This window comes from Zootoca vivipara, chromosome 4 (genome assembly GCF_965207765.1).
Source record: "Zootoca vivipara chromosome 4, rZooViv2.hap1.1, whole genome shotgun sequence".
Lineage (NCBI taxonomy): Eukaryota > Metazoa > Chordata > Lepidosauria > Squamata > Lacertidae > Zootoca > Zootoca vivipara.
In genome coordinates, this window is record NC_142587.1 from 46,707,510 (window position 1) to 46,722,368 (window position 14,859).

The following is a 14,859-nucleotide window of genomic DNA, read 5'->3' on the forward strand; positions in this document are numbered from 1 at the left end:
TTAGCTTAATTTCCATAGGAATTTTTTCCAATTCATACTTTTCCAGAAAACCCAGATCACTGATGGAAAAGCACTTATGCTCATGTAAAGTGGGGCACCTGTTTTTTTTACTGATTTTCCTGTATCCACCAAAGCAATGTGGGATACAGCAAAGAGAGCTTCAATAGATGGTTGAGCGGATCAGTTAAAATTAGGTGTGTGAACAGAAGTACTTTCCATTAATGTAAAATCACCATTTGATACAAAGCCCTTCAGTTGTGCCTACTGTGCTATATCCAAAGCTAATGCAGATGCTACAAAACATTGGTATAATATGTGTCTGTCCTCCAGGAAGCCAGGTTATAAAATTCTGTAATAAATCTAGCTTTGTAACTGTCTCCTAGGGCTATGTCACATAGAAAACCATTGCAGTAGTCATTTTTCAAGTATTATTGGGATTCAGCAATATATTATCCTGACATTTGTTGTTGGAGCAAAATTTAAAGCCACAGGGAAGACTTGGTTTTTAGGCAACATCAAGAGGTTACCTCTGTAGAAGAAAGTATTCTACAACAGCTTGAGAAGGAGATTATAGCACGATTTGGCTGCAAGATACAAGGTAATGCTACCAAGAAGTTGAATCACTGCTAGCACCATTCCAATAATTCATTCAAAACTCTTTTAAAATCTGGTAACAGGAATGGATTGGCTTGCCCACTCTAAGCCAACCGCTGAAAACTCTATCATAGTTTACCCCAATGAATCCTGGGAATTGCAGTTTTACAGTTCCCAGGATTCTTTGGAGAAGAACCCACAACGGTTTTAAGCCGAATAATGCTGCTTTAAATGTACAGTGGTACCTCGGGTTACAGATGCTTCAGGTTACAGACGCCGGTAACCCAGAAAGAGTATCTCGGGTTAAGAACTTTGCTTCAGGATGAGAACAGAAATCACATGGCGGTGGCATGGCGGCAGCGGGAGGTCCCATTAGCTAAAGTGGTACCTCAGGTTAAGAACATTTTCAGGTTAAGAATGGACCTCCAGAATGAATTAAGTTCTTAACCAGAGGTACCACTGTATAGTACAAATGAGGTCTGAGTCTAGGAATCTGCTTTCAATTGAAATCAATCCATTACTACTTTTCACTCCACAAAATAAGTCCTCTCCATGCCCTCCCTTGCTTACTGCAGTGGTAGCCAAGTTTTCAAAACAAGCTTCTGTGGAAAAAGTTAGCAGATCATGTCCTTTAGAAATTATTTTCATCTCCAGCATCCTCTATGTAGTTAAGATTGGAAAAGTCAAACATATGCTGAGTGTAGACATAAAAGGATTTTAAAATGATGAATGTTCTGAGCACCTAATTTCCATCAACTAAGCAGAAATCTGGTATAATTTGCTTTCTGGTATCCTTTATTTTAGTTTTAAGGAACCTTGGTTTCATGTAATTTTAAAAATGAGATATTAGACATTCTTTGCTTCTTTGCTCCAGCAATCCTAGGTGCACCCTGAAATCTACATAGCACATGGTTGATCCTAATCCAATTAAGTCTGTTATCTACTCCTACACTCCATCTTAAGACAGTGACTAAATGCAGACTTTGTGGCTTTAACATCAAGCCAGCTCTTTTCCTTCCTCTCTCTCCCTCCCTTCACTTAAGTTCCAGCCTGATTAATAGTTCTAGGGTACTAAAAAAACTTACTATTTTGTGACTTTTTGGTTTGTCCTAATAAACCTATTGCCAGTCTGTCAATTTCTGAACAATTCTTATGGAATAACATAGGTACTTAAAAAAAAAAACATCATTGCATTAAGAAATTATGTAACCAGGAAATTCCATTCAAATTCCTAGAGATTGCAAAGTGTTTCAGAAGTTGAGCACTCTCATATTAAAATGCCAGATCAATGTATAAGATTTATTCATAAAATTATTTACAGACCACCCCTCGCATATCTAAGCTGTGTGCAACAAAGTATGCAAGTATAATAAACATAAAATACAATAATAATCATACAAATAACTATCTTGAAAAAAATTAAACAACTGAATAGGCCTGTCACATAAAAAGGCCTCCAAGAGGCATCTGAAAATTAACAGTGAGGATGCCTGCCAAGTCTCTGTTGGAAGAGTGCGTGACTATCAACACTAAGCGCCTGGCTTCTAATTGAAGCCAGTCGGTCTTCTAAAACACAACAGAACAACTATTAGGACTCCTCCAGGTGACCTCAGTAATCAATCCGATATATATGGGCCAAGGGGGTCCTCAATTTTACTAAGATGTTTTCAAAGAGTTTAAGAACATAAGATGCTGGGTAAGACCAATTCTCTATCTAATGCAGCACTGTATTTTCAAGTGGCCAGCTGTAAGCTTCAAGAAAGCATGAACTATATATATTTGCATATGTGTGTTAAATTGAGTGAGAGACTTATCAAGCCCCCAACCCCTAAAAATCCACTTTACTAGCCATGAAAGCTATGTTCTAACTCCCCTGACAGAGGCAGTATGCCTCCAAATACTAGTTGCCAGGAATCACCAGTGGGGAGAATTCTATTGTCATTGGTTTGTGCTTGCAAGCTTCCCACAGGTATCTGTACTGTTGTGAGAACAGAATCTGACTACATAGCTCTTTAGCCTGATCCAGCAGGGTTCTTCTTGTGTCCTTAGCTGCTTTGCAGGAAAGAACATCTGGTGCTGGCCCCTGCTTCAATGGGGCTGGTTGTGTTTTTTGAGCATATGTGGCATATCTTCTGTGATGACTGGCCCAAAGAGTTTCATTTCTGAGTGGGGAACTGAACTGGATCTCCACAGTCCAAGTCCAATGCTCTATCCAGTAAATCACACTGCTGGAAGGCTGAGCAGGAGTGTAAAAGACAGGAGTGTAACATTAAGTATGCAGAAAAGAGATGTAGATGAGGGCCATTCGAAAGAGCTGAAAATACAACCAGAGTGGATGTGTAATCCACTTGTAGTGAATACAACAAAGAATGGTAGCTAGCGAGTATAAACCATAGCTGCCAAGTTTTCCCTTTTCTCGCAAGGAAGCCTATTCAGCATAAGGGAAAATCCCTTTAAAAAAGGGATAACTTGGCAGCTATGGTATAAACACTTAAAGAGTGACAAATATTTTCTGTAGTGAGCTAGCTATGCTCACTTTCAATTGAGCCCCTATAGTAAAATATCCATAGGTACAGGTGACGACCACTTTAAGCACGCCCAATGGATGCGCAATGGCTTTGGGACCCAGAAGAGGCAGAAAAGGGGCATTATGGTGTGGGGCACACTTATACATGCTCAGGGCTGCCATACATCCAGATTTTCCCAGACATTACAGTGGTACCTCCGGTTACAAGCACCTCGGGTTACAAATGCTTCGGGTTACAAACTCCACTAACCCAGAAGTACCTTGGGTACGAACTTCGCCTCAGGATGAGAACGGAAATCGTGCACCAGTGGCGTGGTGGCAGTGTGAGGCCCCATTAGTGAAAGTGTCCCTCAGGTTAAGAACAGTTTCGGGTTAAGAACGGACCTCCAGAATGAATTAAGTCCGTAACCTGAGGTATCACTGTACTGGGATTTCAAAGGCGTAAGTGACATCTTTTTGTGGCATTTTTGTAAAAAAACAAAAACAAAACAAAAACTCAACAACTTTAGGGGTGTCCTGGATTTTACAGAACCCTGTATAAAATGGTCACTGCCTGTGTTCCAACAGCAGCTTCAGTCTCTAGAGTCTGCCTGTCTCTTTCTGGACACAACAATGCAACTTTGTTATTCCAGGAAGGAAAGCCCTTGCCAAAATAATGCAAACTTTAGTAACTTCCCAGTAGGACTATTGTAACAAACCCAACATGAGACTGCCCTTTAAATCATGCTCAAGAATTTAAGTGGTTCAAAATGCCACTGCCAGAATAGTAACTGGCTCTGACAAGACAAGAATACATAACTTTAAAACTGTTAGTTTTTCACTGGTTCCCAATCCCCATTCCAAGTGCTGGTTCATCTAGCTTTCCAAAAACTCCAGGACCTCTAACTTGCCCATGCAGGCAAAGTTGGGATACTGCTCAAGCTCTACATTTATACTTTTTTAAAAAAAATCACAAAGCTGGGTATACCAATAAAGTCCTTCATACACATGATTATGCAAATTCATTATAAGCACTAGTTCAAACTATAAATTTGTAATAGTTTGTCATCCTTGAAAAACTTCATATAGAGATGACAATATGAATGAAACATGTAGCAAAGTACTGGAGTGCGCATCTTTGATATTCCGGCCAGTCAGCCACACCCTCAATTCAAGATGCTCCATTCCATTCCTTCCTCTGTGGGGTTTTCTGTTCCCTCACCCACACAGCTCAGCCCTCAGAGAGCTGTTTGGTTCCCTGCTGTTTAGGAGGGTTGATAAAGTTTTCCTATGCTTCTGCAAACCTTGGAATTCCTCCCTCCTTCTCAATGATTCCATTTTGGTGACAATCCTATTGGTACTAAGTTAGAGGGGGTGACCAATTACATCTATTACATAATATGCAAACATCCCAACCTGAACAATATAAAAAATAAATTATTACTTTATCTTGGAGACATTAAAATTTAAACATATCCCAAATCTAACCAAGGCTTTACAGGCTTTATGTACTTGGTTAGTCAATGTGAAACACAACCCACTAACTGTAATTCTGTGTCAGCCTGAAAGTCCAGCTATATGAGATTCTCTTAACCAGCAGCTGTGTGATCCTCTTAGTTAGATTGTTACCAAGAGGAGGCTGGAGGCGATGCAAGGCAAACAAGCTTTCAGTTTCAGTATACTGTACGGATAACACAAGTGGATCCCAGCCTGAGATTCTGCCCAGTTTCACTGTGGATCTTTACAACCAAGCAATTGTTTAGCCAACAACACAGTTAATTCTGATGTTTTAAGTATAAGGATGTAAAATGTTGGCCTTCAAAGCACTAAATGGCTTCAGCCCTGTATACCTGAAGGGCTGTACCCTATTGTTCAACCTGGACACTGAGGTCCAGCTCCAAGGGCTTCTGGAAGTTCCCTCATTGTGAGAAGTAAAATTACAGGGAACCAGGAAGAGGGCCTTCTTGGTAGCTGCACCTGACCCATGGAATGCCCTCCTATCAGATGTCAAAGAGATAAACAATCATGTGACTTTTAATATACACCTGAAGGCAGCCTAGTTTCAGGAAGCTTTTAATGTTTGATGTTTTGTTGTGTTCTGTTAAATTTTGTGGGAAGTCCCCCAGAGCACCTGGGACAATACAATCAGACAGGCAGGGTACAAGAACTATTATGATTATGATTATTCAAATTAACAATTGTTTTAACTGAGATTGCACACTTTTATCCATTTAGTGGAAACCCAGCCAGATGGGTGGGGAATAATTATTATTTTTATTATTTTTATTAGGTATGTTCACACAAAAATGACACATGCGCTTTCCAGTTCGTCTCCTGAAAAATTCACTTTTCCCTTTAATTAAACTAAATATGTGAAATAAAACTTCCTAAAGTGTTAACATTATATTTATCAGGTCTTTATTCGGAGTCTGAGTATAGTTGAATATTATTATATTATATCATATCATATTATACTATTAGTGTGTGTCTAAATCCAGATTGTAATAAGTTTTTGCTGACATGCTAAAGCAAGAGTTTAATCCTATCCATTCAGAATGATGTGAACTGGGGGGGGGGGTGCCTATCACTTAGATGAAAGCACCATTGTTCAAGCACTCAAAAAACAGGTTCTTTGAAAATCATGTTCCTTCCACAGTAAATATCAGATCATCCTTATCTTTGTGAGATATTTACACTTTAAATTGCATGAATATTTTAAAGTTAGAGACCAAGCTATTTAGAAGTTAAATCAGTATATCAAAACTTTACACATGCACAACTGCGTGGGTAGAGAAACAGCTTATACAAAATAAATTTTGGCAGATCATAAATTTAAATAAGAGAGAAAACCAAGGTATGTCTACTAGATTCTAAATAGATACTGCTTATGCAGAAAGTTAATTACAACAATGATCTTTCTGACCCTATTGAAAGAATTTAAGAATAAGACTATGTCTAATTAGTATGTCTGGGAATGTAAAGATCTGGAATTCATCACTGTTTATTTCCCCCATTAGAAAATAACATATATTTTCACACACCAGCCAGCATATATTTATACGTTCACACAACCACAACCACCAACAGCAGCTATTATTATTACTGCTATATATGATCATTCGATACAAACAATAATGGCTACATCTACACACCTGAAAGTAAACTCCACTAGAACTAATAAAACTTAAAAGTACCGTAATTTTACTAAGGGTCCAAATATGCACAGCTGCAATCCTGATGAACTAATCCAAACCTTTGATCTGCCATGCTGGAGGGAGTGTGTGGTTGAGCTGGAGGTGCCTTTCTGCCCAACCCTGCTAATAAGGAGCACCCCAATACCCAAACAAAAGGCAGGCAGAAGCTCCCACCTGCAGTATCCCCTTGCCAGCAGTAGTCAATGGTAACCTTCAAAATGAGACACTTTGGGACAGAACTCTTTGACATCAAGCCCAACAGAGACCTTTCAGGCTTTGCTAGCCTGGGAGCTCACAGGGCCGGCCCTACGGCCAGGCTGGGTAGTGCAGGGCCAAATATACTTAAGATGGCCCTGGGAGCTCACACAGCAAATAGACATTTTTGTCTCTCCCCACCCTTCCCCCCACCTGACTAGTGCATGTAGCAGGGCTATGGATGCAGCAGTGGCTACACTGGTCTATTTAGCCCTGCCACTGCCAACCAGGGATTTGGACTGCCCATCAAATTCATTTCCATGAAACACATTTATGATCTTAGAATTGATTTGATTTCAAAATAAAGACCTCAAAATCAGCCAATCTATACCTTCAAATAATTTTAGCTTTTGGGTCATATTCCCACAAGACCCTTAACAATGCAAAAAAAAAAAGATAGTTCAGACCCAGCCAGCAGGGTCAATGGTAAGAGAGGATGGGAATTTTTGAGTCCAGCAACATCTTGAGGACCACAGGTTCACCATACCTGCTCTACAGTATGTAACAAATTGAGCAGTGAGAGAGAAAATTGCTGTGCCATTGTTCTTCCACCCCTACAGTCAAAGTTTGGGAGAATAGGGAACCTAAAGATCGTACAGCGAAGGCCATCATAAACCAATGGAAAAACAACAAAGACTCAAATGTAAGTACAATTAACAATTAACTGATTAAAGAATTATAAGAAAATTTGAATATCAATGTGTGCTTGTCAATTATCTCATTCATTGGTAGCAAAGAAGATTTGCGTCTTATTGAGCAAATTATAAGAATGATGTGCTTTAAGTAAAAGAATTATCATACAGACTTCCACTGAAAGCTAGGAGAGGAAGAGGTTGGGAATATCTCAGAAGGAATCAGAGTGCCACAGCCTCTTCACAATTGCTTATACCTGTCTTAAGAAACCTGCTAGATGTGTATTCCAATGCACAGCCTCTAAAGAGAGCAATTACTTTAAAAGCTCACAAGATGCCTAGGCATCACTACTGAGAATTAGCTTTGTAGATATTTGCCACTTTAAAAGAATCATTAAAGCAGCACTCCTGTTGGAGTTAGGAATGTAAAAAGTTGCATTTTGCCAGGTCAGACAATTTTCCAGGACTGTCTACAGTCTGTCTTGCAGTTTATGGTACTCACATATTCATATTCCACACAGCAATAGTGTGCAAACAGCTTCCTTCCCCCCACCAAGTAGGCAAAGCCTTTTATGTACACAGTCTTAATAATACTGAATACAGCAATATGGACTACCTTGGAAGATAGGCCAGAATATAAAACAAAACAAAACAAAACAGAAAGGGGCTGTGTCTGACTGATACCGGCTTGTCTAAAGCCAAGTAATGTCATGGCCCCTTGGAGTCTCTAATTTCAGCAGCACTCCAGAATTCAGCACCCCTGACTTCCATTCTATATAATAGTTGCAGCACTCTGAGTCTTTGTGCTCCCCTAATCCGTCTCTGGTCCCTGCTCAAAACACACAGACAAAGGCTTCAATTTGTAAGTAGGAAAGATACAGTATCCTTATTCAGGCAAGTAACTGTACAGCCTTGGCAGCAGACATAGTGCTCAGAAGTCATGATTCAGGATTTCAGGAGCATAGAAAAGTAAGAGAAGGAAGTATCCCAACAAGTTTCCCTGCCCTACCTGCCAAACTTTTAAAGATAAGGTATGTTTGAGTTTAGTCACAAGTTACTCATCTTGTGGGAATGCTGAGATTACAAACACATGCTGTCAGGGCAGATGGGTCAATTTTTGTCAGTGAAGGCAACACCGTCACAAGACAACACCCTTATGTTCATGCTTCTGTTCAGTTGCTGCTGCCTCTTTTCAGCCTTAGAATAATAGAATCAGACAGTGTTTGAAATTATCCATGCACCAGGTTCATTTTGCACCTGGCTTTCAACCACTTGCAACCAAGTGAAGATGCTTAGGAACCAGGATGGCACCTGGCACCTTCATCATTTGGAGGTGCATGCCTGGGGATCATTGGATCTGGACTGTTTTCACACACCAATACCCCATCCAGTAGAATTTCATCAGCTATATTTTATCTGTACAATCAGAATGAATTTCTGGAACCAAAATGCATTGTTGTTTTTTGCAGCCTGAGCAGGAGCAGTCACTGCTAACAAAAAGAGGTAGGAATAGGCCAGTAGATCTGTGAACTGCCCCTGAATTGAGTGACTTTTCTTCTTTAAGTTCTAAAAGTACTTAATCTAGTTCAAGGTTGTCATCTGAACTAGCCAGATGTTTAACTGAGAATCAATCACAGTCAGTCCATCATTTGAAAAATAGGACTTTAGAGCAGTTTTACCCCCAAATGGCAACTAGACATCCCGTTTTGGTGACTGTAGCCTTGGTGCCTATCTTATATATCTGAGTTTCTAACACTGGAATCAGAGTTGGAAGGAACCATAAGGGTCATCTAGTCCAACCCCTTCCAATGCAGCAATTTCCCCCCAATGTGGAGCTCAAACTCACGACCCTGATATTAAGAGTCTCATGCTCTACCAACTGAGCCATCTCAGCATCCTCCCTCCTGGCTGATCAAAGCCCACCCCCCGCTATTTAGGAAGGTCAGAGGGGACAGCCGACATCCCAGCTTCCTCTTGCATAATGGTTAAAGACAGCGTGGAAAGGGGAGGTCCCTTTCTTACTAAGGCTTCCCCAATTCAATTCCCCCCCCCCATTTCTTCTTCCTCCTGTGAATCCAATCCCAAGGCCTATGGTCTCACAACACCTAATAAACTTTACCTAAGATTGAATCTAGGACTTCTTCATTCATCACTTATGCTCAAAGCTACACCATTTGTCATTATTTATTAAGTTACACCTACCCACCTCAATCTGTCTTTTGGGCCAAAAGCCTTCAGAAAATGATTTGGAAACAAGGACATTAAAATAAAAACCCATAAAACAGCACCTAATTAGAACAAAGAGAACGAGCATTAAAAACCAAGAAAAGGTTTGGTAGAATAAAAAGAGGTTTAAGGAATATTTAAAACCTAATAGAGGGCCAAATTAAGTTATCATACCAGTAAGTTCCAAAGGTGTGAGACCACAACTGAAAAAGCCCTTTCCCAACACTAACACCTTCTGATATACCGTAATTTATCAGTGGCAGGACAGGGAGCAGGATCTCAGTCTTAGTGTCACCTAGAGGGAATTCTGCATTTCCTCCAGTACAAAATAGTGTTAATTGACAGCAGCTTCCCAGTGGAGGAGGATAACCTTTTGGAAATACATGATTGGTAGCACATTTATTGCAAAAGCAACAAAACAAAACCCTATCACATGGTATACTGGAGCAGCAAAGTAAAATAAATGAATGAATCTGAGAACTATGGAGCAAACACATGAATTTCTAACTGATGCTTCTAGGGTTCTGACCAAATTATCTCTCAAAAACTGGAATTCCCATAGACAAATTAATAATTAAGAGTTGGGAGACACTTGTAACACACACACACACACACACACACACACACATTCAATAAAGTATTTGGCAAAAGGTGTTACAAGACCAAATATTTTGAGCAAGCAGACACCAATTTTAGCTCCATAAAAGAAATTTTTGAGAGAAACATTACAAAATAAATTCTAAAAATATAATTTCTGCATTGTCTTACAGTAGACAACTGACAACTATTATAGCAAAATTAGAATGAAAGAAAACAGTGCAATCCTGTACTCAGAAGCATACCTTACTCCCAGGTAAATCATTTCCAAAGGCGTTTTCCTCACCATGTAGTTATCCTTTCAAAATCTGTAATAGGAAAGCCACCTAAGTGCTAAAGCATCTTCAGTTAACTCCAATATGCAAAGTTACCTGTTCATTCAAAATGGTGCATCTTATTCTACTTTTGTTTTATCACCAAGAACTATAAAAATAAGTAGAAAGCTCACAAAAAGCACAGTATCACTACTAACCTAAAACTATGGAGATAAATAAAGTGTGGTTTTGTTTCCTTTTAATATCATACTTAATTTTATTTCCCACTAGCACAGAATTGCACAAGTTACAAACTAAGAAGACTTGAGCTGCCATTTTCAAACAACCTACCAAACTGGTCACTCCAAAACAGACAGGCAGTGGCAGTTTAGCAACCGCTGCAACTTCAGTTTTATGCGTTTTATGCAAGCTCTCGAACATCGAATTAAAAGCAGTTGCATAAGCCCCAGAAAGCCAAAAATCTCCTTTTGCACTCTTCATCATTATTATTGGGGGGGGGGGGATATTTACAGAGAAACTGAGCATTACCTGAGTGTCACTTACATCGTCGCTAACGAGCTGGGCTATTATGCAGCAGAGCACAGGAAGGCACCTGGCGTGCAAATATACCAGGCACACCACCCAAGAGCAGAAAGATGTGGAGGAAAAACATTCCCCCGCCCCATCCCTTCCTTGCCTACCTTCCTGGTCACATAGACCTCTGCCAACACCTGGGCAAGCAGAAAACCAGGTTAGCTGCAGGAGCAAACAGCCGGTTTAATCAGAGTGCCCGAAGGTGGCGAGGGGGGGGGAGGGAGAAGAAGAAGAAACAGCCCCCCCATCATCAAGTCACTTCCCCCACCATGTGAAAGCGCGTGGGCGCCACGGCGGATTCACTTGTCGTGTCACTCAGCCCCAACGCCATGGACCCGGTCCCTCTCTCCCCCTTCCCTGCTTCAGACAGACACGGCGGCCGCAGCAGCAGCAGCAGCAGCAGCAGCTGCTGCTCAGGTGGGAACGGAGCAGAGCATCTCTCTCCCCACCACCACCTCCCGTCGGGGAGGAGGCTTTGCTGCTTCGGTCACGGTCGCCTCGGTCTCTTTCTCTCGCCCTCCCTCTCATCCCCCCCCCGGCCATTTGCCTCTCCCGCCGCCGCCACTTACTTGCCGATCACCTCGCAGAGCTCATACACATCCTCGAACAGCACGTCGTCGTCGGCCATGGTCCAGATGGGGGCAATTCGCCACACGGGCGGCAAAGGCGGGAAGGGGGCGCGGGCACGATCCCCTCCGCGCTCCCCGCACGACGCGCCGCCGCCACCACCGCGTTAAATCCCAGCCGCCTAACGCCGCACAGATCCAAATCCGCCCCGGAGGCTCCAACGGCCACGCCGGGAATCCCTTCAGCCGCCGCTCCTTGTTCCGTCCTCCTGTGGGCCTCAGCCTCCCCGCGTGTCTCTCTCCGTCTCTCTCGTTGCTGCTGCCGCCGCCGCCAGGTCCTCACCTTTCCCCACCCCGTCCGCCGCGACCCTTTTCCCTTTGCTCCCCCACCGCTGCGGCCCTGGAGGCTAATGCCGGCAGGCGGTGGCTGGCGGGGTGGAGCAGGGACCACGGAGGGGATGGATACGGAGATGAACCGGCGGAAGGCAGAGCCGCCTCATTCGCCTCCCCTCCCCCACTGGTGCACACTCACACGCGAAGGGGCCGAGGAGAGAGAGAGAGAGAGAGAGACAGAACGCGCGCGCGCACACACAGGGAGGGAGCGAGGGAGAGGCAGGCGCGGCTCCGACCACGCGCCAAGCAACTGCCGCGCTAAGCTGTTTAATGGAGGGCGGGCGCGCCGCCGCCGCCGCCACCTTTCTAATCAGTCACGCAACCGCCCAGAGCCAGCGCGCGCGCACCCTTCTTCGAAGGGCGCGCGCGCAGTCTTCTTCTTCTTTGCCTCCTCCCCACCCCGCTCGCCCGCCCGTTCTCTCGTCCCCCCTCCCTCCCCCCTCTTCCCCCATTTGACAAGTCCTTTGCCAGAACCGCGCGCAGAGCCACGCCCACAACACCCTTCCCTTCAGGGCAGGGGCGCAAAGGGAGCGCTCTGCGCAGACGCGGGTGTGTTAACGTCATAGGGAAGGCGAAGGGGAAAATGAGGCGGGGCGCCGTAGCGCTCTTCTGGGCAGGCGGGCATTCATTGTAGTAGCTTTGGAGCCTGTCCTTGTTGAGTGTAGTGAGGCTTGTACCGGTAGGAGCTCGCGCGAAGAAGTGAGAGCGGCTCCGCGGCGCGGCGCGGCGCAGCAGCGTGTAGTGTTTGCGGAGAAATAGCTGCGTTCCTCCTCAGCGTTGTTTCTGTCCCCCGTGACTAGTTTTTATGGGAACAAGTCGTCAGTTTGGCTTGTGCAAGAAGTTAGACGGGGCTGAGAAAGGACAGGTAATGTAGCCGGGCGTGCCTCTTTGGCGCTAAGGTACCTGACCGGGGCAGCCGGACAGGTTTTCTTCGGATCCGCACAAGGAGAGCGAGGAAGCCGCCTTGGAGAGCTGATTTTGGATGTCGTTGAAAGGCAGCAGATTGTTGGCTATTTAATTAATCATTTGCATTTTCCTTGTTAATCAAGAGGGCGAAGAGCGTGCGGGATGTTTTTGTTTCTGGATGCTATTTTATTAAAATACAAGTTTGGGTTCTTTACCCCCCCCCACTCCCCCAAATGCTCGTGTTGGATGTTTGACTTAAGTAGGAATGTAGTTATTTTTAAAAGGTGGGTTTAAAGCATACTTGTTAGGCTGCAACATGAGATAGGCGTACTTCATGACAATACTCATAACTCTGAGCTTGTAGTCACACCCCTTGTAAACTACAGAACAAAAATGTATTTTTTACTTATGTGGACAATACGGCTTCAATGCCAAACTAGCTTTTTTTTGTTTACTCAAAAGTGTGCTCACTGTTTTGTAATACTTTATCTTATATGGTGAATTTATCTATGAGAAAAGCTCACTTACAGTATTTATTTGGTATATAGACTCTGATAAATAATGCTGCAGTAGAGATCATCCTTGCTGTGAAATGAGTGGTGGATCCTTTCCTGGCTCTGCCACTCCACTGTTGAGTGAAATACTTTCTCTGTGACCACAAAACAAAGTTCTCCTTTTACTCTCCCACTTAAGTTTAGAATGCCTGAAGTTTAATGGAAGAGTATGTGTTTTACATGCAGGAGTTCCTGGAATCTACAGCTTCAGCCTGTGAAAGCTTCTGCAAGTGGGAGTGGTTGGGTAATGCTGGGCTAGATGAATCAATGCAGCTTTTATGGGTGCTACTCCTGAATCTGATATCCCTAGAGCATGGAAGCAAAATGAGAGATTGTGATATTTATATAAAACTGTTGTGAAGTGAAAGGGTACACAAAATGCATGGTTCAGATATGCTTTTCTGCGCAGGATAGGTTCAAACTGCAGTTGTATATTAATAACTGCAAGCAAATGGACACAGCAATTATATACGTAGTGCAATTGTTTCTGTGTATGACACTTTTGCTGTAAGAAAAAGAGCTTAAATGGAATGTCTTGCAGACATGCAGCCTGCTCTTCAAGCTGAGATCTCCCTTTGTTATATTTGCATATGGGAAGGTGACTTGCAGTTGCATCTACATTGTATCCTGCTGTACCATCTTAACTGAAAATTCCATTTACAGGTAGGTAGCCGTGTTGGTCTTAGTCGAAACAAAATAAAAAAATTCCTTCAGTAGCACCTTAAAGACCAACTAAGTTTTTATTTTGGTATGAGCTTGTGCTGCTGCGCCTGGATAAAGCAATCCAAACAGTTGCTCCTGGACCTGCTAACAAGGAGTGCCTCTAGACACCTCCCCAATAATCAGGGGGATTGAAGCCCAGGTGGCACCCAAAATTTCCAAAACAGAGCATGGTAGGGAGCTGCGCCAGTGCTGCTGCCATCATGTGACAACAACAGGCCTGATCCAGACCCTTTTGGTGTAGCAGCCTAGGAGCTAGCATAACAAAGAGGCAGTTTTCCTGTCCCCTCACTTTGTCATGCTGGCACAACCAGATGGGTTGTGGCAATGACTATGCTACACTCCATTAAGCCCTGTCATTGCTGGTCCCTAAATGAAGAACCTAAAAAAAACCTGCAGGATCAGGCCAGTGACCCATTTAATTCCAACAATCTCTTCTCAAAGTAGCCAACAAGATGTCTCTGGGAATTACATGAGCAGAGCACAACAGCAGTCTCTCCACTTTGGACGCCCAGCAAGTGGTATTCTAGTTCTAGTGTTATAAGGGAGAAAAACATTTCTCTACCCACTTCTCCCACATCATACATAACTTTATACACTTCTATCCTACAAATTCTCCTCTTTACTAAAAAACCTTTCCTCATAGGGGAGTTGCTTTATTTCTTTAATCATTTTGATCATGCTTTTTAGATTTTTTCTCCACGGCTGCACAATATCATTTTTGAGATGAGGCAACCAGAATTGTAAACATTACTCCAAGTGTACACAGTATATTTGCATAATGTACATAATGTACAGTATATTTGCATAATGGCATTATGATATTGGCTGTCGTATTTTCAATTCCTTTCCTAATGGTCCCTTGCAT

At 42.9% G+C, this 14,859-nt stretch overlaps 1 protein-coding gene across 5 annotated transcripts in view; it reads right to left on the reverse strand.

Annotated features, from left to right (window-relative positions):
- The window catches only part of CASK (calcium/calmodulin dependent serine protein kinase), a 121,964-nt gene extending 109,773 nt beyond the window's left edge, over positions 1-12,191 (reverse strand). For 4 of the 5 annotated variants that reach the window (XM_035116666.3, XM_035116665.3, XM_035116664.3 and 1 more), the window contains exon 1: positions 11,422-12,191. In XM_035116666.3, the coding sequence (XP_034972557.1) occupies positions 11,422-11,480 (59 nt within the window). In that variant the 5' untranslated portion in view covers positions 11,481-12,191. Of the gene's footprint in view, positions 1-10,249; positions 10,313-11,421 lie in introns of all 5 variants that reach the window. The other variant, XM_035116663.3, reaches the window with a different exon arrangement.
- Positions 12,192-14,859: the final 2,668 nt, after the last annotated feature.